At 47.6% G+C, this 26,844-nt stretch overlaps 1 protein-coding gene and 1 long non-coding RNA gene across 3 annotated transcripts in view; both read left to right on the top strand.

The window, feature by feature from the left end:
• The first annotated feature begins 395 nt into the window (after positions 1–395).
• Positions 396–16,492, top strand: LOC142587384 (uncharacterized). The gene is made up of 3 exons (XR_012829509.1): positions 396–474; positions 6,312–6,387; positions 16,426–16,492. It is a non-coding gene; the product is annotated as an uncharacterized LOC142587384 (long non-coding RNA).
• Positions 16,493–17,749: 1,257 nt separating this feature from the next.
• The window catches only part of LOC142588989 (uncharacterized), a 289,540-nt gene continuing 280,445 nt past the window's right edge, over positions 17,750–26,844 (top strand). Inside the window, exon 1 of one of the 2 annotated variants that reach the window (XM_075700784.1) lies at positions 17,750–17,908. In XM_075700784.1, the coding sequence (XP_075556899.1) occupies positions 17,888–17,908 (21 nt within the window). In that variant the 5' untranslated portion in view covers positions 17,750–17,887. The remainder of the gene's footprint in view (positions 17,909–26,844) is intronic. The other variant, XM_075700785.1, reaches the window with a different exon arrangement.

Here is a 26,844-nt window from a genome sequence, read left to right as displayed (position 1 = left end):
GAGACAGAGGAGAAATTTTCTTCAGTCCTTGGTCACTTTACATGACTTCATTACATTTTCGGCCTTCACATACAATTTCTACTCAGTTGTCTTGCATATCTCCATCAGCAGCTCCACCAAATCGTCATCTTCCTCTGTACTTCAGAAATCGCTTAATGATTTGCTGGCTACGTTTGTTGTCGGCTCCCTTAATATCTAGAAAGGCTATCCATAAAGGTCTATTCCGAGCTATGAAATGTCAATGCACTCAGTTAGTACAAACATATGGTCCTATAAACGTCTACATGGTCTGACCTTTTGTAGCTGCCCCAGTACATAATTTCTGTCCACGTACTTCAGTAGCTATAATTGTATGGGTTGCAATGAAATTTTATATATCACCGACGGTACTGTAATTGGGCTGTACGATCTCGTCCTATCCTTATCACCTTTGCCTTCGTAGATCCGGTTCATCGTGCTTTCACGCCATCCAAGGTGAATTTTTTTATCACTTATGCAATGGTATTAGTCTGCCGTCTGTTCCTCTCTGGACCGAAGTTTTTTACCAGCTGTAGTGGATTTCATCGGGTCCTGCGGCCGTGTTTACAGGGACATTTTCTGTTTTTATATTCAGTAAAAGTCCTATATCCTAAGTTCGAAAGCTCAGGCTTCTCTGTTGTTGCTGGATCTTTTTGAGTGTGAATCTTGCTTTTTTGTGGTGAAGTTAACCATAATAACGTCTCTGATGTACCGCATCGCATAGACACCGTCCAAGATGTTACCATATTCATCCCTTTGGCCATTTGGGAAATTTTAGTTAGTGCTCTGACCGCTCTAGCATGGTTTCAGAATCTTTATGGTGCTCCTTTGTCTTTTTTGAGGATTTTATGTACCCAAGGTTTATTTGTGAATATAATTTTCCAATGTATGAGCTCACTCGCCAACTTTTCCTTTCCTTAACTCATACACTTCTGAGTATTCTCACAGAGAGACGAGTAATCACGGCGATTCAGCTATATTTGTCTCATCTAGCATTCCATATAAACGACGGCCTGACTTGGAGTTGGATATTACTAACTGTGAATCTGTGTTTATTGAATTTGATTCCCCCGTCTTCAGTATAGACAAAAAGAACTTAGTGTTTGGCTGCATTTATCGCTCACCTTCTTCTCTAGTTACTGACTTCTGTGGTGCCCTTGATCAAACCATGGAAAAAAATATCATGCGCTAATTGTAACGCAATAATCATGGGCGATATCAACATCAACCTCATAGGTACCAATTCATCTAATTCCTCTAGTTGTTCAATCATCTTTCATCGTTTTGGATATGAATGTTTAGTTCTCTCCCTACTCGTTGTCCTAATATTGCCAATGGCACCTCAATTGATCACGCATTGTCGAATTGTCGAACAGATCCACGTGAGGCTGGCATTATCACTACCGATGTTACGGATCACTATCCTGTCATTCTACGCCTGCGCAATCACTCAGCCATATATAAAACGTCATTTTACAGTGTGATACTTGACAAAGAGATGTTCCTTGCTAGCGCAACTAAAGCTGACTCGTCGGAAGTTGTATCATCTAATGAACCTCAAAAAGCTTTTTCGCAGTTTTTAACGACACTTTCATCGCATTTCAACTGCCACTCTCATAAAATAAAATGCAGAAAAAAAGGTATCATCGCCAGAAAATCCGTGGCTTACAGATAGCCTTGTGAAAGCAATGCGGTCACGTGAAAATTTTTATAAGAGAACAAAGAAGCATTCTTTCAATACTAAATTTCTTGCCCATTGTAAAAAATTTTCTTACTCACTTTCTGCACAGATGAGAAATGCGAAGAGAAATTATAACGAACAAAAATGATAGAATTTCGTAATAACACTAGAAAAAATTCGGAAATAGTTAACACCTTTTAAACCATAACTCTCAGAACGGCATTTCGAGAATGATTCACAATGACAAGGCATACATTAATCCGCCTGATATTGGAAATGCCTTTTGTGATGCTATCTTCAACAACACTTCTGATTCCGCGTCGTGCTGTAGCATGTCCTTTAAACGCTTACCTCATTCATTGTTCCTTCTTCCAACAACACCTGATGTAGTAATTTTAGTAATTAAAACCCTTAAAGCCACTAGTGCTGGCCTACATGATGTTAACGCCTACCACATTAAAATGATTGCGGAACATATCGCTAACGTCCTCTCAGCTATCATTAATCTGGTTTTTAAAACCGGTGTTTTTCCACGTGAACTTAAACGCGGTCGAGTCATTTCCGTTTTCAAAAAAGGTGATCGCAGCCTTACAAAAAATTATAGACCCATTTGCGTTCTTTCATTGTTTTAAATAAAGTAATTGAAAAACTTATCGAAAAGCGTCGAACAAAATATTTAGTTAAATTCAGTATTCTTTCCCCTCATCAGTTTGGCTTTTGTTCTGGCTTTTCCACTAATCTAGCACTTATTTCTCTTACTTATTATCTTTAAAAAGCGATTGGCGATGGTAATTTCACAGCGTCGATATTCGTTGATCTATCCAAGGCCTTCGACGCACTTTATCACACAATTATTTCTCAATCGCATTCCGCGGGGTTCGGCATACATTCAGTGCCGACACTTTTGGACATTTGCGTAATGCGCCGTCCCTGCACTGTTCCCTTTCACCCCTGCGCATATATGCGCATAAGCAGAGGCTCATTATCGTCATCGCAATTTCTCAAACTGCGGCACCGCGCGGGCTCGTGCAGCATGCAGCCTTTTCAACCGCATCGCCATTTCACGATGCTAGAGAAAAGGCAACTGAAAGCGGAAACGAAAGACCGTCACATTGAAACAGAAGGCAGCTATCGTAAACGCACTCATGTCAGATCCTAAGAAGTTGCGCGTTGCAGACGCAGAAATTTCTTTTGCTGTTTTCTGTTCAGCGCACACGGCCATGCATTAGAGTGAAGAGCAGTAATGAATATAATCAATTTTAGCTCCCCTTCCACGTCGTTATAAAGGGATTTGATAACATATGACTGATAAGAGCTCCCACTCATTCGTAGGAAAGCTTTGTTTGCAAACAATAAGTGCTAGAAATTTGACCTAGGCATCTTGCGTACGCACACGGAAAAATGCGATCGCTGCAATTCAGCCTTTTGCGTAGCCTGATACGAATCACCGGACACACAGACGTGAAAGCCACATTCTTGGCGATAACGAAAGTCTTATCCAAGGAAAGAGGATGAGCAAAATGAGTACAAGGTGGAAGCAGGAGCTTTCACCTTGTTCCTGCTTTAGCTGCTTTCACCTTGTTCTCGTTTTGCTCATCGTCTTGAATTTCCATCTCCCACCTGCCCCGTGTTTTGCCTCGTTATCCAAGGCAAGAATCATGGTTACAGGCTGCCACGTCCTCTGCAAGTACGTTGCAAGCAACATGTTGTTTTGTTTTCGCATCATACACATGCTGCTTTTCAAAAATGCATCTTTTATTCGGGTAAACGCAGCCACAGTGTGTGCACGGCATACCGATACGACGCCGAACAGCCATTCTGCAGCATGTCCTTCACATTTGTACGTTCAGGCCGCAATGTGCAGGAAGCTACATATAGGCGTCGCATTGACTGCATACGCTTTCAGAGACCTCCATATCGCGCAAATGAGCGCTCTGCCTAAAGCTATGTGCGCCATAATAAAGGCTTGTGCGTCGTTTAGGATGTTCTCTCGGGCCTGTGCTCGTTTCATCATTCGTTGGTGGTGCGTTAGGCATTCATACTTCGTACTGGCGACGTGGCCTTGGTGGGAGACGTGTTCATTAACCGACGTCGTAGACAGCGCACGTTAGGGCACGGCAGCTGTATCATGATGCACTCAGCAAAGTAACTTCCTGGCTTGTTATCAGCTCCTTTGGTGTGTTGCGTTTATCCGTGTGTGCTGATAACGCAGCGGATTTGTAATCGATAACGCAGGTTGGCCATTGTACTAGCTGAAAGACAAAAGTGAAATTGCTTCATTTGCTATTAGCACACTACGTGACTATGCTGTGGGCTGTTTTGGTGCCCTTATGTGACTAGCTTTACCGCTCAGGACGCGCAGTATATTTTTTTCTGGGTGAGCTGGTTGACTCAGTGTGGCTGCGGATTGTTGTAATATGCTCTAGAATGGTCATCTACGTCGATTATCTTCCTCGAGAACAATAGCAATGGTGCGCGCCGGTACTCTGGAGCCACTTTTGATGCGCACGAATAGTGTCCGGCCGACAATCATTCGAAATTAGTGTTGACTTCTACAAAATCAGCTACAAAGCTCTTGGCCATTCCAACCAATGAACATAAAAAGCAGCTTAATAACGTAACTATTTGAAGCAGTGATATGACTAACCCATTAGGCATGTCCACGTTCAGTCGACGTACGAGAGCTCGCACGCTGGCACGGCACTATTACACGTATTTCGTGGGAAGAAGCCGCTGAACAGAACAGTGGCCCTACAACTGATCTTAGTACAAGGCCGCCTAGAAGGCGCAGGATGAAATCCTAGCCACGGCAACCACATTTTTATGGGGCGAAATGCAAAAACGCCCGTGTGCTGTGCTTTGGGTGAACGTTAGAAAGCCCCAAGTGGTCAAAAGATCCCCCACTAATGTGTACCTTCAACCCATATCGCTATCCTGGCTCGTAAAGCCCGAAACAATAATTAACTGCGAGCTCGCCTAAATTTTCGTTATTATGAGCCCGCGATTTAAGCAGATTTAAATTCATTACTTGCTGTACGAAGGTCGGTGCCACTACCGTAGGCCAACCACAATTAGTGGGTCAAATGGGTGGCGCTAAAGAACATCATGCGCGAAGTGGCGTGCTCCTATCGTCCTCCCGAGAATGCAACCACGAGCAGTCAGCCACGATGATTGCAATCTTTTAGCAATGCCGACCAGCAGATAGACGATTCGAAGCGTGAATGTAGCTCAACCAAATGCGCAGTATACAGTCTAAATAAAACAGGTGTGTCACACGCAACCAGTACACGCTAAGACGAAACACGTTGCCGTAGCAGCATGGAAGAAAACTTGAGAACACGAAAAGGAAATACATTAGAGGCGGGAATATTTTGAACTGCCCTACTGCGCAACACCGACACTGATGAATAACAAACATACCAAACAAATTATTTCGGCTACTCTAGTTTGCCTGATCACATACGTCATACTAAATGCGCGAATAGCGCGCCAGTGGAAGTGCAAGTAAGGCTGATTTATGTCGCCAGACAGCCGACACTGGTTGAATCCTCACTGTTTCGAGATGCATACAGCGCCCGCTGTGAAAAGCCTGTCATGAATAATTAACTTTCTCTTATGTGACTGTGTATACAGAGTTACTAACTCCCCCATACGCATTCCACGGACCCTGGACGGCTGCAGTTAGAAATTAAAGTTTGCCTGTTAGCAATACATCTTGGAAGCGTGTCAGGATCATGGAGAAAAACATGAAAACGCGAGATATAGTCGCTCACAATGGCAAAAAAGAGCGCTCATTTATCTGTAAAATTACGTGTTTTAAGGTAACGTTGGACACCACGGCAAGCTCACAGTACATCCTTCAAGCCCGGCGCGCAAACGTTACATGTCCATGCAAAGGACATTTCGAGGTGACAATTATCACAAATAAGGCGCTTTCATGCGGTACTCACTTTTTGTGTCAACGAAACGCAGGCATCGACGAGGCTTGATCTGCTTTCCAAGTCAAAGAAGCGACGCCGTGTACTCCTTGGGTGAACAAGGGTCGTTGGTTAAGGCGTCGAAACCAAAAAATGGAGAGTTTGATTTGCGAGTGTTCTAAATATAAACAAAGGCTCCTACCCACAGAGGCGCAAACTCGAACCAACCGACAACACTGGGCAACGGGCTCCGCTTCCTGACGGAAGGATGTGAAAGGGCGAAACGTTGGAAGGGCAGGTTGGGAGAGAAAGCCTAAAGGCAGAGCGAGGGATGCTTAAGCAACGCCCTCTCTCTAGGCTTTCGGTCACGTGATGGTTCTAGGCGTCGACATGGCACCTGCTCCGTTGGGCTTGAGGGAAAGTACAAAATTCCAAGCTTATCTTCCTTCCTTTCTGGCCATGGTGGCCCTGTTTAGCCATATATGGTCATGGTCGAGCGCGTCTCCCCTATAGCCCGGCCATAGCCCGACGGCCCTGCTGTTATATCGTTTAGCACTGACAAGAGCCAGCAGCTTCGCTCTCGCTTTTTTGTATCTTAGACTTCTTTTCGGATAAATCAGTGAGACTGCCAATGTGTTCGATGAATGTGCGCCTTGTGCGTCTGTAGAGGTGACTATACTAGCATTTCCTTCCAGGGATTGGCTGCGACAAGCATTTGGAACGAGCAACCGCTAATCCTAACGTTTAGGAACGACTGCGCGTCGAAGCAAGGTATACGTATGGGTGTTGCATTTCAGATAATTCCCTGTGGTGCTGCGGACACCTTTGCATTTACTGCGCACTGTGAGGTTGTTTGCACAGGTGTGTTGCGCGGCATGCCTGCACAAAATAGATGTACGTATATGTATGTGCAGTTGCAGGTGTCGTTGTTTTCTATGAGTTCTCTTTTGTATTGCAGTCGTCGCGAAACGATGAACTAGATACAAAGCGTGTTCACATCTGCAATAGGATACCGAAAACTTATTTGTAGTTTGATGTTTTGTTATGCCAAAACTCGCTTATTCGTGGCCTCAGGATGACAGCTTTTGTATTTTGACAGCTGTGCATCTGTAAAGCAAGTGTCTAAATCAAACATGGACTCTGTTATCGCCACTTCCGTAAAGCTTGCCTTCCTTCGTCATATCACAAACCGGTCTATCTAACATGCGTAGCATCTAATATTTCTGATGACTGCCACTTGCGCCGCAATTCGCTTCTTTATGAACAGTGCAATTGTATTAAATCTGACGAATACCTGCTTTACCTTTATAAATGGTGCAAATATATCACTAATTTTGACATGCGAGGGAGTAGTGCCCTAAAAGTGTCACATATTCAACTTTAACTACAACCTAGCACCGAATCGCGCGCTTCAGATAATTTAGGTTCGCCTTGCCAGTCGCGTAGCCTGATTAGTAATTTAACTGTCTTCTCCAACGTAAAAACAAAAAAATCCTACCTGAATGTGTGCTCACGTTTTCATTTAGCATGTTATTTCATCCGCTTCTGACATCTACCGATTTTCATTGGATAATCTCTAGTCTTTTGCAGTCGGTCGTACCGTTGTCATGTTGCTTCTTTGAACCGTACTCTGTTCCTTGATTAAATGTATTCAAATCGCTTTTTCTTGGCTGTTAAGATGCATTTAATGTGCTGTGTTTGTAAGGTATTTGGTCAGATCTTTTCTCAACCAATTGAATGTATTACTCTCTGCTTTTGTACGCGATCAGTTGTAGTTTTTGATTTCACGAGTGCCGTGCTCCACAGAAAGGTGGCTGTCTTTCTTGAAGTAGAAGCGAGCTTATTGATACGCTGGTATTTATTTTTATGTTCACGAATAAATACACCATCTTCAATATACCAGTAGTAGCACCACATTTATTTAAATTCTTTTTCTAGGTGAACCAATAAATAGGTATTGCATTTTGTCATTTGTTTGGTGGCATGCAGAACGATTATACTCTGCGTTCGGACAATCGACTTTTCCACTCCGACCAACCTCCGTATTGGAAGCTCCCATTGAGAAAGCGATGCGCAAAGCCAAGGCCCACATATCGTCGCGAAATAAAGCACGCAAACCTAGCCACTCGGAGTTGGCGCCATTCTCGTGCAGGCGCCACTTTCGGCGACAGTAAAGAAATGCTGCGACATATATCCGGGTCCGTGTGTATTCTTGCGTTTCGTGCAGCAAGAGCTGTAGTGTCGACAAACGGTGGTATAGCATCGATGTAGAGTGATTTCACCTTATGAAAAAGTGCAAGCAATAAAGCCAGCCACTTACAGGCATCTCTCTTTAAAAATAATTGAAACACTGCAGTAGCTATGCATCGAACTGTGTACAGCACGTTATTCGCGCCCGTGTGTCTTTGTTTCACGTGCATTTAAGCATGTCTTTGTACTTATTTTGAACCAAATCGTGTGTTTCCTAAAGTTTCGACCGATATTGGCGTATGAACGTACACGTTGTCAATAAAGTTTAGGGCTATTGTATTACGCTCTATCCGTGCTTTTTAGAGCGCAGCTCTTTGGCGTCCGTTCCTGGGTTTCGCGTCGTCGTCGTCGTCGGCGTCGTCGTCGGCCTCGTAACCAGCTCCGCCCCCTTTCATCCCCCCAGCGCTAGCAGCGACCGACTGATACCGCTGGATGCCGCTGACGCCGCTAGAGAGTCAAGATAACGTAACTGCATAGAACACCGTCGCCGCCATGCAGAAAGAGGAGGAAAGGGTCCCCCCCCCCCATGTTCTTGTGTGGCGGATAGCTGGGGTTGACTCACTATAGCCGTCAGCGGCATCAGTCAGTCGCTGCTATCTCTTCCCTCCTCCCTTTATCGTGTTGTCCGCTTGCTGCGCGCGCTTCTGCCCCCATCGTTTGCCGCTGGGTGTACACGGCGCCCCCCTCCGCTTCCGCTTACTGCTGGTTGCTCTCGACGGCGGCGATGAGCCTCCGCTTCGGCGGCGCGAACGGCAGGGTCTTCTCGGCGGCGGCGCTTAGCCTCTGCTTCCCCCACGGCTGTGACAACCTCGCGAGGCACTTGTATAGATCTCGTCTTTGAGAATCAAGCATTGGTGTACCAAGTCGAACATATATCAGTCTATTTCTCCGACCACAAAGCTTCCTTCATGACTGTCAAGAACTGTTAGTGGAGTCTTTGTTAAAGGAATACGTGTGAAAAATAAAAAAAATTATGTGATAGCGCATACATGTGTTGCTCGATTTCTTTGCCTCAATCTATCCAAAAGGTGAAACAGCTTATTTGCTGCGCTCAAATTTCGCATTAGGAAGTAACGTAATCGTCGGTAATTTTTTTCCGTGACGTACGTGTAGGCGCTATGAAAGGTTACCAAAAAGTTCACGTATTTGTACTAGGTATAGCCATTTTGGAATAATATGTTAAGCCGTGCAAGCAAAAACAAAGCGCCGAAATATCCCTTCTTAGAGATATTCAAAAACTGATTAGCACAGACATATTCCATACATTTACGCAAAATTTTCTCAAGCCGGCTTCTGACGACATTTTAAAGATATCTTAGCAAGATGTAAGCAGAAGACATCATAACAAGACGTCTCCAAGGCGTCTATCGCAGAACGTATACCAGGTGTGAAGCCACGACATAATTGCGTAGAGTTAGATATGAACGCAGTGGAAGTCGCCATGGCGTCACTTTTGGCAGAATAAACATTAATGGCACAGTCGACCATTATCATAACAGGAAACGACCGGAAACCCTGTCTGTTCAGATTTCCGGGTTACCGATAGCGGGGATGTTTGTCAAAAACCGCGAGCAGTGTCCCGGCAAGGGCAGCGAGCAACGGAGGTCGGGTCAACGGCCATGCGTGCATAAACACTTTCACATATACCTTTTCTTAAGGCGCCGAGGAATGACTGAACGGAAGCTCATATCGTCCACTGCTAGATGTTAAGTCAGCCAGGAAAACAATGTAGAACGAGCAAAGGCCAAGGCACCGTGAATATCAGTTACTTATTAGGACCAGTTTCCCGTTCGGGTTTACCTGTGCGGGCAGAATGCAATGGTTATTTATTGCCTAACCTAAATTTGCAGTGACTTGTGGTGGAGTGCGGAAGGCAGCCTCAATCAGCTAGATCCACCTCTATCAGAAATTGAGCTGCACGAGACAATGCCGAAACAGGCACGAAATTGGTGGCGCCAGCTTTCAATTCAGTCACGAATAATGCGCGTGAGATTCGCGCAGGAATTTGTACTGGCCCTACGAGCCGAGTTGCTCGCCGAACCCAAGAATACAATAGTCAGGCAGGAGTACCTCTAACAAAGCAGCTTGAGGCGCAAATGTCAGAAGTCTCGGAGCTCCAGCGTTGCTTTGAAGCGCAGGTGGAATAGGCGCGCAAAATGTACGAACTGCGACAGAGGGCATTACCACGGAGATCAGCCGCCAAGTGCAAGCTGGCGACAAGGTCTTGCGGGTAGGCGCAGTTGTTGAGGTTTAGGGGAGAGTGAATCCACGGCGGCAGCCAGCGGGTTGCGTTGAAGCATTGACGATGATTCTATCCTCACTCACGAAAGAGCGCCAATGCCGTTGCCGCAAATGCATATCTCAGCCGCACCATCAAAACAAGTGCGCATATTTTGCGCATGAGGCAGAAAAAGACGCCGACTGTGTATAGACGGAAGATAACATAGAGGTTTTGCAGTTCCCTGATATTGCCCCGAGTGAGGCTGTATGCTAGAATGCTGCCGGAGCTGGCGTCACCTACTTGCGTAAAGCAAATACTGGGTACGTGTGTTTTTGAAAGCTGGGCGAATGCGAAATTATTTGAAAGCATGGAAATCCATCGCCAGGACAAAACTGGAATGACGAGGATGCAACGACTACGATCGAATCACGACCACGAGCCCCGACGATGGCAAGACGAGAGCTAGATCACGAAGCTGGAATGACAATAACTGAACGGCGCCTATGACATCACGGCCAAGAGCACGTACCTATTGGCCTCAGAATATAGTCAACTATGGGCATTGCATCGGGGTTACATACTAGACAGGTGCATAGGCTGAAAATGACAGAAGTAGGCAAATTACTGAAATACTCTCTAGTAAAGGAAACTAAGATTAATGAGAAGGTAGTTGTCAAGCAAGCTTGCTTGTATTGCATCTAACCGTAATCTATTATTGGGTAGAGTAACACGCGCACGAAAGAAACAAATTCAATAACACGACCGAGAAAGGACCATGTGTGTATATTTCACTGAATTGTACTGTCAGCCAAAAAAAGTTGGTGGACCACGGCTTAGGTGGCCGGAGCGGCTGCGGGGCCACACCGGGGTGCTGTTATCTCGCTCCGCGCGCTGACAGCGAGAGTGCCCCGAGTGACGCCAGACTTCGCCCTCACTCTCAAGGGGCGCCTTATCACGCTTGATAAATTTCTGGTGCGCCGTTCGTTTGCTCTGGTGCTGACGGTTGCGACGAAGGGGACCGTGCATTGCCCATAGTCTAGAACATGGCGCTGTCGCACAGTAACGGATGGCAGCCGGGCATCAAACCGCGGCACTGGGAAGGAACGAAGACCCGTTCTTATTGTTGTTTTGCTTATATTCACCTTGTCTTTCATATTAGTGCATCTCGCCAGCGTCCACAGCTGCTGCATTTTAGGCAGCATAACGCAAGTAGCCACAGCGGCGGCTACGATGAAGCGTGCTCTTTCACGCCGCTGTGATAAGTTACAGGCGCCAAGCGTTACTGAGGGCATGGATTTCTGTCGAGATTATTTTTCCGGCATTGTCTCCCGCAGTGCGTTTAATATTTATATCAGCGACGCCTCTGAAAACTGCTTTAATTAGCTACTACAATGCATAGGCTGTCATGAAACATTACAAAAGTACGGCCAGGAAGAGATAATTGGGACGACGAATCAGAGTAACTAGTCAGTCGTGAAAGTTTATTCGCGGAAGCATTCCATGGCTGGAAGGGATCCTCAGTGCGATGAAATGTTGCCGCCGACCGCGATGACTTGGCATCGAGAGCGCCGCTGCTATAGCTTCAGACGTCCGTGTGTGCGTGTAGCGCTTCCCGCTCTCTATTACGCCGGCGTGAATTAGGGCGCGTCACCGTAGCCGCCGTTGTGGCTGCTTGCGCGGTGTAGCCTAAAATTGAGCAGTGGTGGACGCCAGCGACATGCAGTAATATGAAAGACAAGGTGACTATAAGCAAAACAACGATCCAGAACGGGTCTTCGTTCCTTCTCAGTGCCGCGGTTTGATGCCCTGCGGCCGCCTGCTATTGAACGGCAGCGCCATGTCCTGGATTACTAGCGATACACGGTCCCCTTCATCGGGACCGTCAGCACCAGAGCGACCGAACGGTACACTAGGAATTTATCAAGCGTAATGAGGCCACCCGTAAGAGTGAGGGCGAAGTCTGGAGTCACTCGGGGCACTCTCGCCGTCAGCGCGCCGAGCGAGATAGCAGCGCCCCGGCGTGCCCCCGCAGCCGCTCCGGCCACCTAAGCAGTGGAACGTTTAATTTTTTAAGAGTTTATGCTGCATTGAGAACCAATCTGTTTTTTTCTTACACGCTTATCTCCTGTACAGCACTTGAGGCACGACATTTTTCTAGGGAATAGTTCATACCGTGCCCTTATAGACAAATTTGTGCGGTATTCAGCCTCAATGTGTTTCATCAAACGTTCATACTGTTACGTGGTGGTGACGTTGAAGAACACAGTAGCAATACTGTGTACGACAAAACCAACACTCCAGATCTGCTGATGACATGGCCTAGAAACAGCGGCTCGACGTAAGCGAACCGGCACTTTTTCGACTTCAGAGTAAGCCCTGATGACCTGATGGCCTTTAGTACTGTCGCAAGCCGCCTAAGGTGATCGTCGAAATTTCCAGCGAAAACAAACGACGTCATCCAAGTAAACGAGACAGGTCTGCTACTTCAATCCTACTAAAACTGTGTCCATCACGCGCTGGAACGTTGCAGGCGCCGAGCAAAGTCCAAATGGCATAGCCTTGAACTCGTTCAGGCCGTCTGGGGTGATGAAGGCGGTCTTGTCGCGATCTCTTTCGTCGACTTCTATTTGCCAATAGCCAGACTTGAGGGCCGTAAATACGAGAAGTATTTAGCGTAGCAGAGCCGGTCCAATGCGTCGTCTATCCGTGGGAGGGGGTATACGTCCTTCTTCGTGATCTTGTTCAGACGACGATAATTGACGCAGAAACGTACGCTTCCGTCCTTTTTCTTCACCAAGACTATAGGAGATGCCCACGGGCTCTTTGGCGGCTGCATGATGTCGTGGCGCAGCATTTTGTCGACTTGGTCCCTTATAGCTTCACGTTCTCGCGTAAAATCTCGATAAGGGCTCTGGCGGAGTGGTCGAGCACACTCTTCGGTTATTATGCGATGCTTTGCGACTGGTGTTTGTCGAATCCGTGATGACGTCGAAAAGCACTCTTTCTATCGTTGAAGTAGACTTGTGAGCTGTTGCTTAATCGTGGGGAGATTGGATTTATGTCGAAGTCCGATTCGAGAACTACGGTCATCGGGGTAGGTTCGGCAAAATCCGAGAGGACAAACGCATTACTGGTTTCCAGAATTTCCTCGATGTATGTTATCGGCGAGCACTTGTTGATGTGCTTGAACTCCTGGCTGAAGTTTGTCAGCAACACTTTCGTGATTCCTAGGTGCAGTCGACGATCCCTCTTGCGACGCCAATTTCGCGGTCGAGCAGTAGACGTCGGTGGCCTTCGATGACGCCTTCTACGTCAGCGGGTGTTTCGGTGCCGACCGAAATATCAATGCTGGAGCGAGGCGGGATGCTCACTTGATCTTCGAGCACACTCAAGACGTGGTGACTACGAGGGCTCTCCGGCGGTATCGTTTTATCTTCCGATAGCGTTATTGATTTCGACTTCAGGTCGATGATTGCGCCGTGCTGGTTAAGGAAGTCCATACCGAGAATGATGTCTCGTGCACTGTGGGAGGATAACGAAGGTGGCAGGGTAAGTCCGGTCATGAATAGTAATTCTTGCCGTGCAGATCCCAGTCGGCGTGATGAGGTGTCCTCCAGCGGTCCGAATTTGAGGGCCTTCCCATGCGGTCTTAACTTTCTTCAACTGGGCGGCGATGGGCCCACTCATGACGGAGTAATCGGCTCCTGTGTCTACTAAGGCAGTGACTGCGTGGCCGCCGAGAAGCACGTCGAGGTCGGCGGTTCTTTCTCTTGCGTTACAGTTACGTCTTGGCGTCGGATCACGGCTGCATCGCGTTGGCCTGTGGCTGATACGTGGCGTCGTCAGCTCTTCTTTCGTCGGCGTATTCTTTGCTTCCAGGCTTTGTCTTGATGGCGGCGTCTCGTTTACATGTCGTCTAGGCCGGATTTTCGGCGTATTTGACGGCGGCGGAGGATCTCACCATCGCACCTCCATCGGTTGCTGCTTTTAGTTTTCCGTATAGGGGCTCGCAGAGCGGCCCCGGGCTGGGCTGGTGTATGGTCGGCGCTGCGGCGACAGGCAGCGGCCTGGTGACGGCGAACGGGACGGTCGTCGAGGGTTCCACTGAGTGGCGGCGAAGTAGTCGGCGATATCGCGAGGTCGTCCGCCAATCTGTGGTCGCGGCGCGTTAACGGAGAAACCTTAGAGTCTCATCTACCGCTATGGGCATCTCGGGAACTCCGCGTGATCGCTGGACTTCTTTGGCAATTTCGGCGATTGAGGCCACCTGAGGTTGCGATGAAGGGAAGATTTTTTGAAGATCCTCTCGTACGACTACCCTGAGGGTCTCGCGCCTGTCGTCGGTGGCAATTGATTGAATTGCGGCAAAGCTTGATGGCTTGGTGCGGCGGTCGAATTGCCGGTTCCGCAACTCCAGTGTCTTCTCGATGCTCGTCGCCTCACGAAGAAACTCGTCGACGGTCTTCGGTGGGCTTCTTAGCATTCCGGCAAAATGTTCCGCCTTTATACCACGCATCAGTAGGCTGACTTTCTTCTCCTCAGACATTTCCGGGTCGGCGCGGTGGAATATACAGCTCATTTCCTCAGTGAAGATCGCGATCGTCTCATTCGGCAGCTGCGCTCTGGTGTCCAGTAGAGCTTGGGCTCGCTCTTTTCGCGCGACGCTTGTAAATGTTTGCAGGAAGCCGCTTCGGAACAGGTCCCACGTCGTCAAGGTGGCTTCTCCATTCTCGAACCACGTCCTGGCGGCGTCCTCCAATGCGAAATAAACATGTCGCAGCTTGTCGTCGCTTGCCCAGCTGTTAAACGTAGCGACCCTCTCATACGTTTCCAGCCAGCTTTCCGGGTCCTCAAATGTGAAACCGCGGGACGTGGGTGGTTCCCTGGGCTCCTGAATAATTATTGGGGCCGCTGCGGCTGCCATTGGGGATGTCTTCTTTGTCGTTTCTGGACGATCTTCTAGGACTGTCTTGGTCTTACCTGGTAGAAGATCGTGTTCCGGGGGCAGCTGCTGTAGCCGGCGGCTTGCTCGGTGTTCCGGGACAAAGTTGGTGTTGACTTTGCGGTCCGGGCTTGGATTACGGCTTGTGGGGGGCATCCGGTACATGAACACAAACCAGCTCCACCATATGTGACGTGGTGGTGACGTTGAAGAACGCTGTAGCAATAGCGTGAACGACAAAACTAACTTTTATTGGGCGAACCTGTGCCCGCAAGAGGGGCTACACTTATACCACAACGATAGCGGCGAACTCGGTCGGCGATCGTCTAGAATCTGATCAGTGGGTCAAGCGCGTCGGCTTTTATACAGCAGTCGTTGATTGTTCCAGACTAATCGGTGGGACCCGCGTGCCTTCCACAAAGTTCTACACCATTCGCGTCACGCGATGAAATCACATAACACAAGGTTCGGCGACAACAGAGAACGAATAGAAGCATCGATAACTTTCCAGAAACTTCGGATTCATGTAGGCGCGTCCCGCGCTGTGTGATAACATTTGTTAGGCGGCGAAACGTGGTCACCCGATAAAGGTAAGTACACGTGTCGATATATACAGCCCAACGCCTGTGACAGCAGAGTGATTTATTATCCCTGTCATACTATGCCATGTTAAAAGTAGATAGATTACTGCTGTATTCTGCCCCAATTCGTTTTATTTAGGCGCTTATCTCACGTTCAATGCTGGGCAGAAGAATACGTTAAGTCTAGCGTAGAGGGCTATGCTAGCCAAATAGAGGTGCTTGTGCTGTATAGAGGCCATCCACATAATCTCACGTGCTTATTACGCGTCTAACATTTGAGACACGACACTACTTTAGGAATTTTGTCACAGAGTGCCACGAAAGTGATGTATGGATTCCGGCATAGAAGAACAAATCCCAGCATTTGTTAACTATTCAAAAGTAATCTCACAAAGAAGTGTTTCGTTCCTCGAGAAAGGAAGGTGTCTACAATCTTTTGGCACCGCAGACACATTCCTGTTATTTGCATCATGAGACCTTAGTGATAGAAATCAATTACTTCCGCTCAAAATACTTTGGTCAACCTGTCCTTAATTTAACTACGTGTTTTGATTCACTAATTCTCCACCAACAAAATTTTTCATGTAGATGCAAAAAAGCCAATGCTAATGGAAGCACGCACGGGCTGAACTAATCATTGAATTGGGCGCTTAGGTATTGCGAACCAGTAATATGCTTCAAAATGTTATATTCAGTCTCCACTCCCATATTTGAAGCAAAACTCAGATTAGCGGCCATTTGTGTGAAATATTGTCTGCATATTCTTCTATTTGTCGCACTTCTCACATCCAAACTTCAAAATTTTTCTTGCACAGCTCTGTTTTCTTACAGATTAGCTTCCTCAGGATGAAAGCCGGCCCATGAGCGCAGCAAAGGTCGGCGTTCTCCGGCAAGTGGTAGCTGATGTTTCCATTTTGTGGAATGTTTCTAATTTTTTTAGATTCCCGCCCCAGATCACTAGACTGCTAGCCTCTTTCTCCTCAAGTAATCGGTCCCACCGGCTCTGCTAAATTGCGTGCTGTTTCCAACCGTGTCAGGATGTGGATTTGCGCCCAGATGCAATAAAGGATCACTCCTCTTTGTAAATTGGTATATGCAGTGTTGATAATTTGTCAAATCTCGCAGACCATGTTGAACAGGTCAATAACTCCATCTTTCTTTCTCAGTGAAGAATAAAGGAGCGTATGCAAAGAAACAACGAAATCGCTAGAAAAAACATGGTCACTCTGACAATGTCCGGCAGTGAGGCAGGGCACGAAATTGCAGACACGCAACAAAAAGCGGTAACTAAGGCAAAAGTATATCTCTGTCTTGTGACCACACATTATATGAACACCGGGGACAGCTGTATCTAATCATTGTTTCAACTTGTGAGAGAAACTCTGCAGGCTTGTCAATTCAAACTGAGCAATGGAAGAAACAATATTCGTACTACCTTGTGCTAAAGCTGGCTCACAGATATGGTTATGACGAAGCACGTTACAGAAGCACAAGCCTGTCAACAATGTAAAAAATTACAGAATCTGCGGTTGAGCCTAGCATGCAACGTATTTTGTGTGATGAGCCCTAAAAATGAAAGGGATTGTTATAAAAGCATGCCAAATGTGTAAATGCAGAAAAATGTATTTCACCGAAAATATTTGCGTGTAGTTTGTTCTGTCTAGCAGCCTATGCCTTCAGCGCAGTAGCCTCCGATCTATGGCTCTAGGTCTACATTATTGCCTTAAAGCTTCTAGATATGGTGGCGCTCATTTGTCACCCTGTTTACGTAGTGCGCGATGTAGTTGCCAATGGGTCATGAAATACAGGAAACCGGGGAGGTTTAGAGACAAAAGTTATCACTATAGCTACTCGCACTATCACTCGCCTGTTACACGACACAGTTCTGTGAACCCATCGTCGCGGACTTTGAATGATGATTTTGCGCCTTGGTATTCATTGACGTCAGCAACATCTTCTACACAGAGCATGCATGACACTCGCAGAGCAACGACCTTGTCTTTGCACAATGCCCAAAGCATGAAGTGCGCTTTTCGCATGTGGTACTTCACATATTTTAGCCATCATCCATAGAAAAACAATACCTGTTAACGATTCACATAACAAAAAGTATTAAAGTAAAGCTTTGGCATGTTTTATAACCCCGCAGTTAATACAAAGAAAGTCTACAGGAATCGCTGTTCTGTCGATTCGCATAGAACCGAGCACTATAAATTAATATCAAGAAAGTACCACCCAGCGGAAACTCTACCTTGCCTTACAACGGATGAAGCTCGGATGGCAAAACTTCTACTCTTGGTAAGCTCACAACAACTAGTTAAAAGCTATTACCCTTTTTGTATACCGCAGCATTTCGTTTAAAACTGTTTTTAAGATGCTATCGTCATTTCAGCTGCAGGGAATATTCTCTCGACGACTTTCTAAAAATATTTATTCAATATCTTTTCTTCCATGAACAATTTTTGCCAGAACAACTCCAGGACCAAGCGCATAAAGTAATACCTATGAGTCGTAAAGCGTACTCATTCCGGGTCTCCCTCGTCTTCAAAGCCTTAGTCCCACCAACTATGTATACACAGCTGCCATTGTTTTTGGAGATCATGAACGCATGCAGAGAAATATTTTCGAAACATCCTCTTCTGCGCAATTGTTGCAGTAATTTGAATCGTGGCGTCATCTGCATGACCCTTCTACTTTAAAGACATTTTAGCGCGGGCGAACAGAGATCGTAGAATATTGGGCAGTACAGCGACAGTGCAGAAATATGTGGTAGTGAAGGTATATATTTGTCTTTACGTGCGTGAAATGAGAGAGGCGTGTGGTGCCTCGCGTTATCACGCACTGGGAGGCATCGCGCGACAAATCAGGCCGGCGTTACTGAATTGCATGGTGCAAACCTTTCAGCAACCGATCAGAAATTCTCGTTTATCCTTTGTGCTTGACAGATATTTTAGTGCTGTACCACGGGATCAGCATTCTCTTTTAATTCTATTATTTTAACTTGACTTCCTCAGAGAGAGCTGAACATCTGCCATGTCTTTCGGTGCATTGCCTCTTCCGTGAGAGTCATATTCGTAGCTCCAATTTTCATCTACTAAAAGGCTGTCTGATGTGAGATCACTGCTGGCCCTTTTCAAGCTTAGAAGAGAAATTGTTTACCTGGTTTTATTACATTGCTCAGTCTGTATCACAGGAACAATTCTTCCAAACAATTTTTCCTTTCCTTAACTGCACGTTCGATGCGTTGTTCCATTTCATAAGTGTTTAGCTTCAGACTTCATTTCGTGTGCCCAGTAACATTGCATTGCTGTACGCAACTGCCTCTGAGCATTTCTACAAAGTCTACAAAAGATTACGCAACACAGGATCACCAAAAGCACTCCAGTTGTTTGTAATACAGGCGCCACATTAGAAATTTAAGAGTGCGCTGGCACAATCTCAAACACAATTTCGAATGCACTCATAAATTATAAGGTATATCCGTACTCGAAAGAAGGTTTTATTGAATAAACCTCTCGTGTGAATAGTTGAGGGAGGGGAGGTAGGTGGCTGCTGGGGTTTAGGAACAGCGCGGCAAATTTGAAGCGATATGTGAAGCAGGTATCTTTCGGATCTTCTTGTACCGATTACCTACCCTGCCAAATCTTTCACCTCAATTCAAATATATTATTGCGACGTCATCGAGTGACGCTCAAGGGACGAGCCGCCTCGAGAACGACGACGAAGGGCGCGAGTGAATGTCGGCCTGGTGCTCTGGCTCCAGTGCAGTGCAAATATCCTGTAAATAGCCTCTTTCGTCTGTGTCTTTCTACACGTAACATTCTGGTGGAGATCAGCGATCCCCATCCTCGCCACGGAAATCCGGAGTGGTCGGTACATCGAGCTTGTCACCATGCCTCCCGATGACGAGCGCGCCTCTGCAACGGCTTCGGCTGGTCCGACTGCTCCCGTCGTCACGGTTGCCCAACATCCTGACCCTGGTGTGTTCTCTGGCCTGGAGGGACAGGACGTTGACGAATGGATCAAGCTATATGAACATACCAGCGCTAATAACAGGTGGGACCCAACCGTTATCCTTGCCAATGTCATCTTTTATCTTTGCGGCACCCCACGCGTGTGGTACCAGACGCATGGCGACGAGATAAGCAGTTGGGGCACTTTCAAAGAAACGCTGCGGCAACTGTTCGGGGACGCCATTGGCCGCAAGGTTGCCGTGAGAAAGGCTCTTGCGTCTGGTGTTCAGATATCTACAGAGCCGTGCGTTTGATACATCTTCGACGTCTTGGCTCTATGCGGCAAAGCTGACGATGCTATTTCTGAATCAAATAAAGTGTCACATGTTCTAAAAGGCATCGCCGACGACGCTTTCAATTTGCTTGTTCTCGGTAACGTCTCGAGAATCGACGCCATCATGAAAGAATGCCGTCGCCTTGAACGAGCCAAGAGCCGCCGTATCACACACCACATCTCGCGGCTACCCAACACCGCTGCTACGTCGACATGTGAGGGTCGACCGAGTCAGGCCACCACTTGTGACGACGTCTCCCGTATTGTTCGCCGCGAGCTCGAGGCCGCCTGTTCGTCGGGTTTCTCCGCGACGCCTCCCGATCCTCCAGCAACCGCGATTGCCATGATTCAGGCAGTAGTCAGACAAGAACTTGAGGACATAGGTCTAAACTGCGTGTGTTCAACATCTGAACCCAGCGTTCCCCCGTTCTCCACCGGCCCTCCTCGTCCCTGACAGTCCTTTTCTACCACGTCTCACCACAACACGTCCGAATGGCGTATCCCTGATGACAGACCAATCTGCTTCCACTGCTGTTGCATCGGCCACGTCACTCGTCACTGCCGCAACCGATGGCCACCGCCTCCTCGGACATATGGCGCCACTTATCCCGCACCTTTGGACCTTCTGTTCCCTATGCCACACGCCATGAACACACTGCCGCTGATGCGCCTGCTCCGAACCTTCGCTATAGACGCTCGCGCTCCCCTCGACGCCATGAGTCTCGTTCACCCCAACCCCGCCGCTTCTCTTCGCCGGCTATCGCCTCCCGGGCACATCCGGAAAACTAGGCGCTGCTGCTTCTGGAGGTGAAGCTGCGTTGTCGACACTGCCCTCAAATCCTCTGCTCACGTTAAACACGAACCAAAACCTTCTTAACGTTGATGCTGATGGCTATCCTGTCACGGCACTCATCGATGCACGGGCACATTTTTCTATTATGAGTGCTGCCTCCCGACGACGACTGAATAAGCTCCTCACCCCAGCGTCGGCACGCGTCGTCCGCGTTGCGGATGGCGGTACTGTGCCTATTGCAGGCATGTGTACGGCACGTGTTAGCTTTACCGGCCGCCACACTCCTGTCCTCTTCACCCTGATTGCTCATTGCCCCCACGATCTCATTCTCGGCCTCGATTTTCTCTCCGCGTATTCTGCTATTATCGACTGCTCTGCCAGTACCCTTCGCCTTGAGTTGCCGATTCTCGCAGAACCTTCTGACGCACCCCAGTGCCGCCTACGCCCACCGGCTTTATTCGCCTGCCACCAAAATCAATAGCCTATATTTAACTCTTGTCTTCCCCACCAGTCCCTGATGGCGAGTACCTAGTCACTCCTCTGCCCGACATTCCACTACAGTATGACGTTACCGTTCCTCACAGTATACTTACTATTACTGCGAACCCCACTTTCATGCCTATCTTTAACTTTGGATTGGCAAAGCAAATTGTACCGCAAGGTATTTGCCTTGCCAACGTTGATTGTCTCGGCGACCATCACGTGGCAACTTTATCGACCGATGCTTCTTGCGAGCTTAGCAGGCCCATCGTGCCAGCCTCGGCCGCCGATCCCAAGATACTAAAAATGGTTACGACGGACCTCTCTTCCGCGCAGGCTGAAGACCTTTACCAGGTATTATCGTCCTGCAGATATATTTTCGACTTCGACGATCACCCTTTAGGCCAGACGCTCGCGGTCAAGCATAGAATTCCTACAGGCGATGCTACTCCTATTCACCGACGACCGTATCGAGTTTCTGCGTCAGAACGCCGAGTAATTCAAAACGAAGTCAACAAAATGCTCGATAAAAACATCATTGAGCCTTCTTCGAGTCCCTGGGCGTCACCTGTGGTGTTGGTTAAGAAGAAGGACGGAACGTGGTGCTTCTGTGTAGACTACCGTCATCTGAATAACATTACTAAGAAGGACTTCTACCCGCTCCCACGTATAGACGACGCACTTGATTGCCTGCACGGTTCCAGCTATTTCTCGTCTATTGATCTTCGTTCGGGATACTGGCAGATTGCTGTTGACGATATGGGCAGAGAAAAAAACCGCGTTCATGACACCTGATGGCCTATACCAATTTAAAGTAATGCCGTTTGGATTATGCAACGCCCCTGCCACCTTCGAGCGTATGATGGACTGCTTGCTCCAAGGTTTCAAATGGTCCACATGCCTCTGCTACCTCGACGACGTCATCGTCTTCTCGCCAACGTTCGACACTCACCGTGAACGTCTCAGAACTATACTTGATGTATTTCGAAAGGCGAAGCTGCAACTTAACTCGTCCAAATGTCGTTTTGGCCACCGGCAAATTACTCTTCTGGGCCATCTCGTTGATGCTTCCGGAGTAAGGTCTGATCCCGACAAAACTCGCGCTGTCAAGAGAGTTTCCGGTTCCGAAGACAGCCGCAGACGTTCGAAGTTTTGTAGGGCTATGCTCGTACTTTCGTCGTTTTATTCAAGATTTTGCGGCAATTCCTAGACCCCTCACTAATCTTTTGAAGAAAGGCGTAAAATTCTCGAGGGGTACTGCAGAAGCCGCCGCCTTCTCTCGTCTCGTTACTCTTCTCTCCTCACCACCCATTCTCGCCCACTTCGACCCTGATGCCCCTACAGAATTGGCTACAGATGCCAGCGGTCATGGCGTAGGTGCCGTCTTAGCCCAGCGTCAGCGTGGCCAGGATCGCGTAATTGCTTATGCGAGCCGCCTCCTCACACCATCGGAGCGCAACTATTCCATTACGGAACGAGAATGCCTTGCTGTAGTCTGGGCGGTTGCGAAGTTCCGTCCTTACCTTTACGGTCGCCCCTTTTCCGTAGTCACTGACCATCATGCTCTCTGCTGGCTCTCTTCGCTAAAAGATCCTACAGGTCGGCTTGGTCGATGGGCTTTGAGGCTACAAGGATTTTCATATTCCGTGGTGTAGAAGAGTGGCCGCCTGCACCAAGACGCTGACAGCTTGTCGCATTACCCTGTTGACGACTCTGACTCCTTTAATATTGCCAGTGCTTCTTGCGTATTTTCTGTATCACTGCTGCTTCATTTCGCGGACGAGCAACGCCGTGACGCCTACATCAGAGCACTCTTCGACCGTTTTGAGCACTCTCCGGCCGATGCTGCACTACGCCTCTTCGTCATCCGCGACGGTACTCTGTACCGTCGTAACCTTCATCCGGATGGCTCTGAGTTCCTACTTGTAATAGCTAAACACCTCCGCTCCACCGTTATAGAAGAGCTCCACGACGCACCAACGACAGGACATCTCGGCGTATCTCGAACCTACGACCGTGTACGTCGCCGTTTTTTCTGGCCTGGTCTTTCCCGTTCCGTGCGACGTTACGTCGCCGCTTGTGAAGTTTGCCAACGACGCAAGCAGCCATCCCAGCTTCCCGCTGGTTACCTGCAGCCGCTCGACAATTCTGCCGAGCCCTTTCATCGTGTCCGCTTAGACATTCTCGGCCCATTTCCAGAATCTACATCAGGAAACAAGTGGGTTGCAGCCGCGGTGGACTACGCGACCCGCTACGCCGTAACCCGTGCTCTTCCGACCAGTTGCGCCACTTATGTTGCGGACTTCCTCCTACATGATAATATTTTGATGCATGGTGCTCCCCGTCAATTGCTAACAGACCGTGGCCGTACGTTTTTGGCCAAAGTCATCGACGACATCATGCATGCCTGCTCAATACGGCACAAATTTACCACCTCCTACCATCCCCGAACGAACGGCCTCACTGAGCGCTTGAACCGCACCCTTACAGACATGCTATTCAAGTACGTTTCCGACGACCACCGTGACTGGGACCTGGCTCTACCTTACATTAACTTTGCATATAACTCTTCCCATCTCGAAACTGCAGGCTTTTCCCCGTTTTACCTCTTGTATGGCCGCGAACCAACGCTACCACTGGACACTGTGCTTCCGTCCGCCACAGCTTCAACTAGCGCTTATGCCCGCGATGCAATCGCCCATGCTGTCCACGCTCGCCAACTTGCGCGCAGTCGTCTACAAGTGCCTCAACACAAGCAGAAGCAACGCTACGACCTCCGTCACCGTGATGTCCATTTTGTGCCCGGCATCCTCGTGTTGCTTTGGTCACCTTCGCGTAAAGTTGGCCTATGTGAAAAACTCCTTTCTTGTTACACAAGCCCATATGGCGTGCTCCGCAAAGTGACCGATGTCACCTATGAAATCGTTTTAGGCACGCCCACTACGTCCTCCGCTGTGACAACCAGTGACGTCGTCCCCGTCGCCCGACTCAAGCCCTACAACTCTCCACGCGCCTTGGATATTTAACAGCACCGCGACGGTGCTTTTGCCGCCGGGGGGTAGTATTACGATATCATCGAGCATTGCTCAAGGGACGAGCCGCCTCGAGAACGACGACGAAGGGGGTCTGTGCCCCTGGCGCGAGTGAATGTCGGCCTGGTGCTATGGCTCCAGTCCAGTGTAAATATCCTTTAAATGGCCCCTTCCGTCTGTGTCTTTCTACACGTAACAGCATCTTCAAACAAAGCTCCTTTAGTACAAACATAGTGAATCATGCTCAATCTCTCGGTAGAATTTCGTAGCCTAAAACTTAACTTGGTGCTAACACAGCCAGTAGTTTGTCTTTGGTGTCACTCATACGCTATCCCACTAAGTGCACCGACAAGCCTAGCAGCGGATTCATAAACTGAGCTCTGCAACCTAGTGATTTAACATGAGGACAGAAATTCTCCTGTGTATGTCATACACTGCTTGGGTGATTTGTTGTGGGTGGTTTAGCAGCCAAAAACAAATAACTGAGCTCCCCACCTTCGGCGGGAATACCGGGCGTAAACGCCACACCTTACATCCCGGCTCTGCCACAGTAGAGGTTCAGAATATATATTCAACAAATAATAACTGTTTTAAACATGTTATATGCAATATATTCTTGTTTTCAAATTAAATAACCATGGACGTGGATGAAGCCAAGTCTCTCATCATATCAGCTCACTAAGTACATTTGGGAAAGAGAAGCAAGAGTTAGAAAAAGAGAAACTATAGTATGGAGTCATGCCATAGTTGCTCTAGTGTTACCTCGTAAGGCACTTGAAGTCACCGTGGCGTCATTTCGGGCAAAATAAACGTTAGTGGCACAGTTTAATAGCATCATAACAGCACAGGACCAGAAAACATGCCCGTTCAAATTGTCGGGTCACCGATAGCGGGGATGTTTGCCGAAGACCGCGAGCAGTAACTAGTAAAAGGCAACGAGCGACAGAGGCCGAGTCAACAGCCATGTGTGAATAAACACTATCATATACGCCTTTTCCTATGACGCCGAAGAACGACTGAACAGAAGCCCATATCTTCCATTGCTAGGTGTTTAGGCTCTTAAGAGGAAGCTTTAGCTCGAGTGCTCCTATCTAAATACATGTAAAAGGAGAATTCGTTTTTCTCGGCAACCACTGCACCAAATTTGACGAGGTTTGTTGCATTTAAAAGACAAACTTAAAATCTAGTGACTGTTGGTTTCGAATTTTCGAGTTAGGTCGTCAATTTTTTATTAAAAATTGGCAAAAATCGAAAATTTTCAAAAAACGAAACTATCAAGTTTACAACTCCGTAACTCAACGAATAAAAATGATAATACAATTCTGGGAATCGCATCTAATAGTACATCTAAAGCGGACAAAATTGATATGTTACACATAAATATAAAGAAAACTTAATCATAGGGAAATACAACTTTTGAAAAACCATTGTAACCAACGTAACACATTCACGTAAGATGTAAGATGACATACTGAATGTGTCCGCTTTGAATGGTCTAATGGATGCCGTTTACAGAACCACGATATCAGTTCTTGATGCAGAGCTATGAATTTGTAAACTTCGTGCTTCTATTTTTTTCAAGCGGTCAAATATTTGAAAAACGTTTTAAGAAAATTGAAGCCCTAAATCGAAAGTCCGCTTCCGACAGTCACTACAATTTAACTTTCTCTTTCAAATGCAACAAATATCATCAAAATCGGTCCAGGGGTTACCTCATAAAAACGTTTTTGCGTTTTACATGTATTTGAATAGGCCGGGTCGGAGTTGGGCCCGAGCTAAAACTTCCTCTTAAGAAAACAACGTACAACGAGCAACGGCCAAGTCACCATGCAGATCAGTTCGTTAGTGGCGCCAGTTGTCCCATTAGGATTCACCTGCGCGTGCGGAATAAAATTTTTTTTTTGCCTTACCTTACCTTACCTTTTGCCTTACCTTACCTTTTGCCTTACCTTACCTTGGCTGATGAGGTGCCGAAGGCAACCTCATCAGCCAGATCCACCACTATCAGAAATTGATCTGCACGAGACATTGCTGAAACAGTAATCATATTAGTGACGCGAGCTTTCAATTCAGTCGCGAATAATGCGCGTGCGATTCGCGCTACAATTTGCACTGCCTTTGCGAGCCGAGTTGACTCGCAGAGCCGAACAATATAATCGCCAGGCATGAGCGCCTCTAACCAAGCAGCTTGAGGCGGAAATGTCAGACGTGTGGGAGCTCCCCCTCGCTTTCAAGCGCAGGTGGAATAAGCGAGCAAAGAGTGTGAGCGGCGAGACAGGGCATTACCACGGAGATCCGCCGTCAAGCGCAAGCTGGCGACAAGGTGTTCAGGGAAGGCACAGTTGTTGAGATTTAGTGGAGACCGAATCAACGGTGACAGCCAGTAAGTTTCGTTAAAGCATTGACGACAGTTCTATTCTCATTCACGAGGAAGCGCCAGTGCCATTGCCTCAAATACAAATGACGGCCTCAACATCACAGCGAACACGCCTAATTTGTGCATGCGGCAAAAAAGACGCAGACTGCGTATGGACGGTAGATAACATCGAGGTTTTGCGGTTCGCAGAGACTGCCACGAGTGAGGCTGTATGCTAGAATGCTGCCGGAGCTGGCGTTGCCTAAGTGCATAAAACAAATACGGG

This window comes from Dermacentor variabilis, chromosome 7, assembly GCF_050947875.1.
Source record: "Dermacentor variabilis isolate Ectoservices chromosome 7, ASM5094787v1, whole genome shotgun sequence".
NCBI lineage: Eukaryota > Metazoa > Arthropoda > Arachnida > Ixodida > Ixodidae > Dermacentor > Dermacentor variabilis.
Note: the sequence above shows the minus strand (reverse complement) of the source record. Positions and strands in the feature narration are given on the sequence as shown.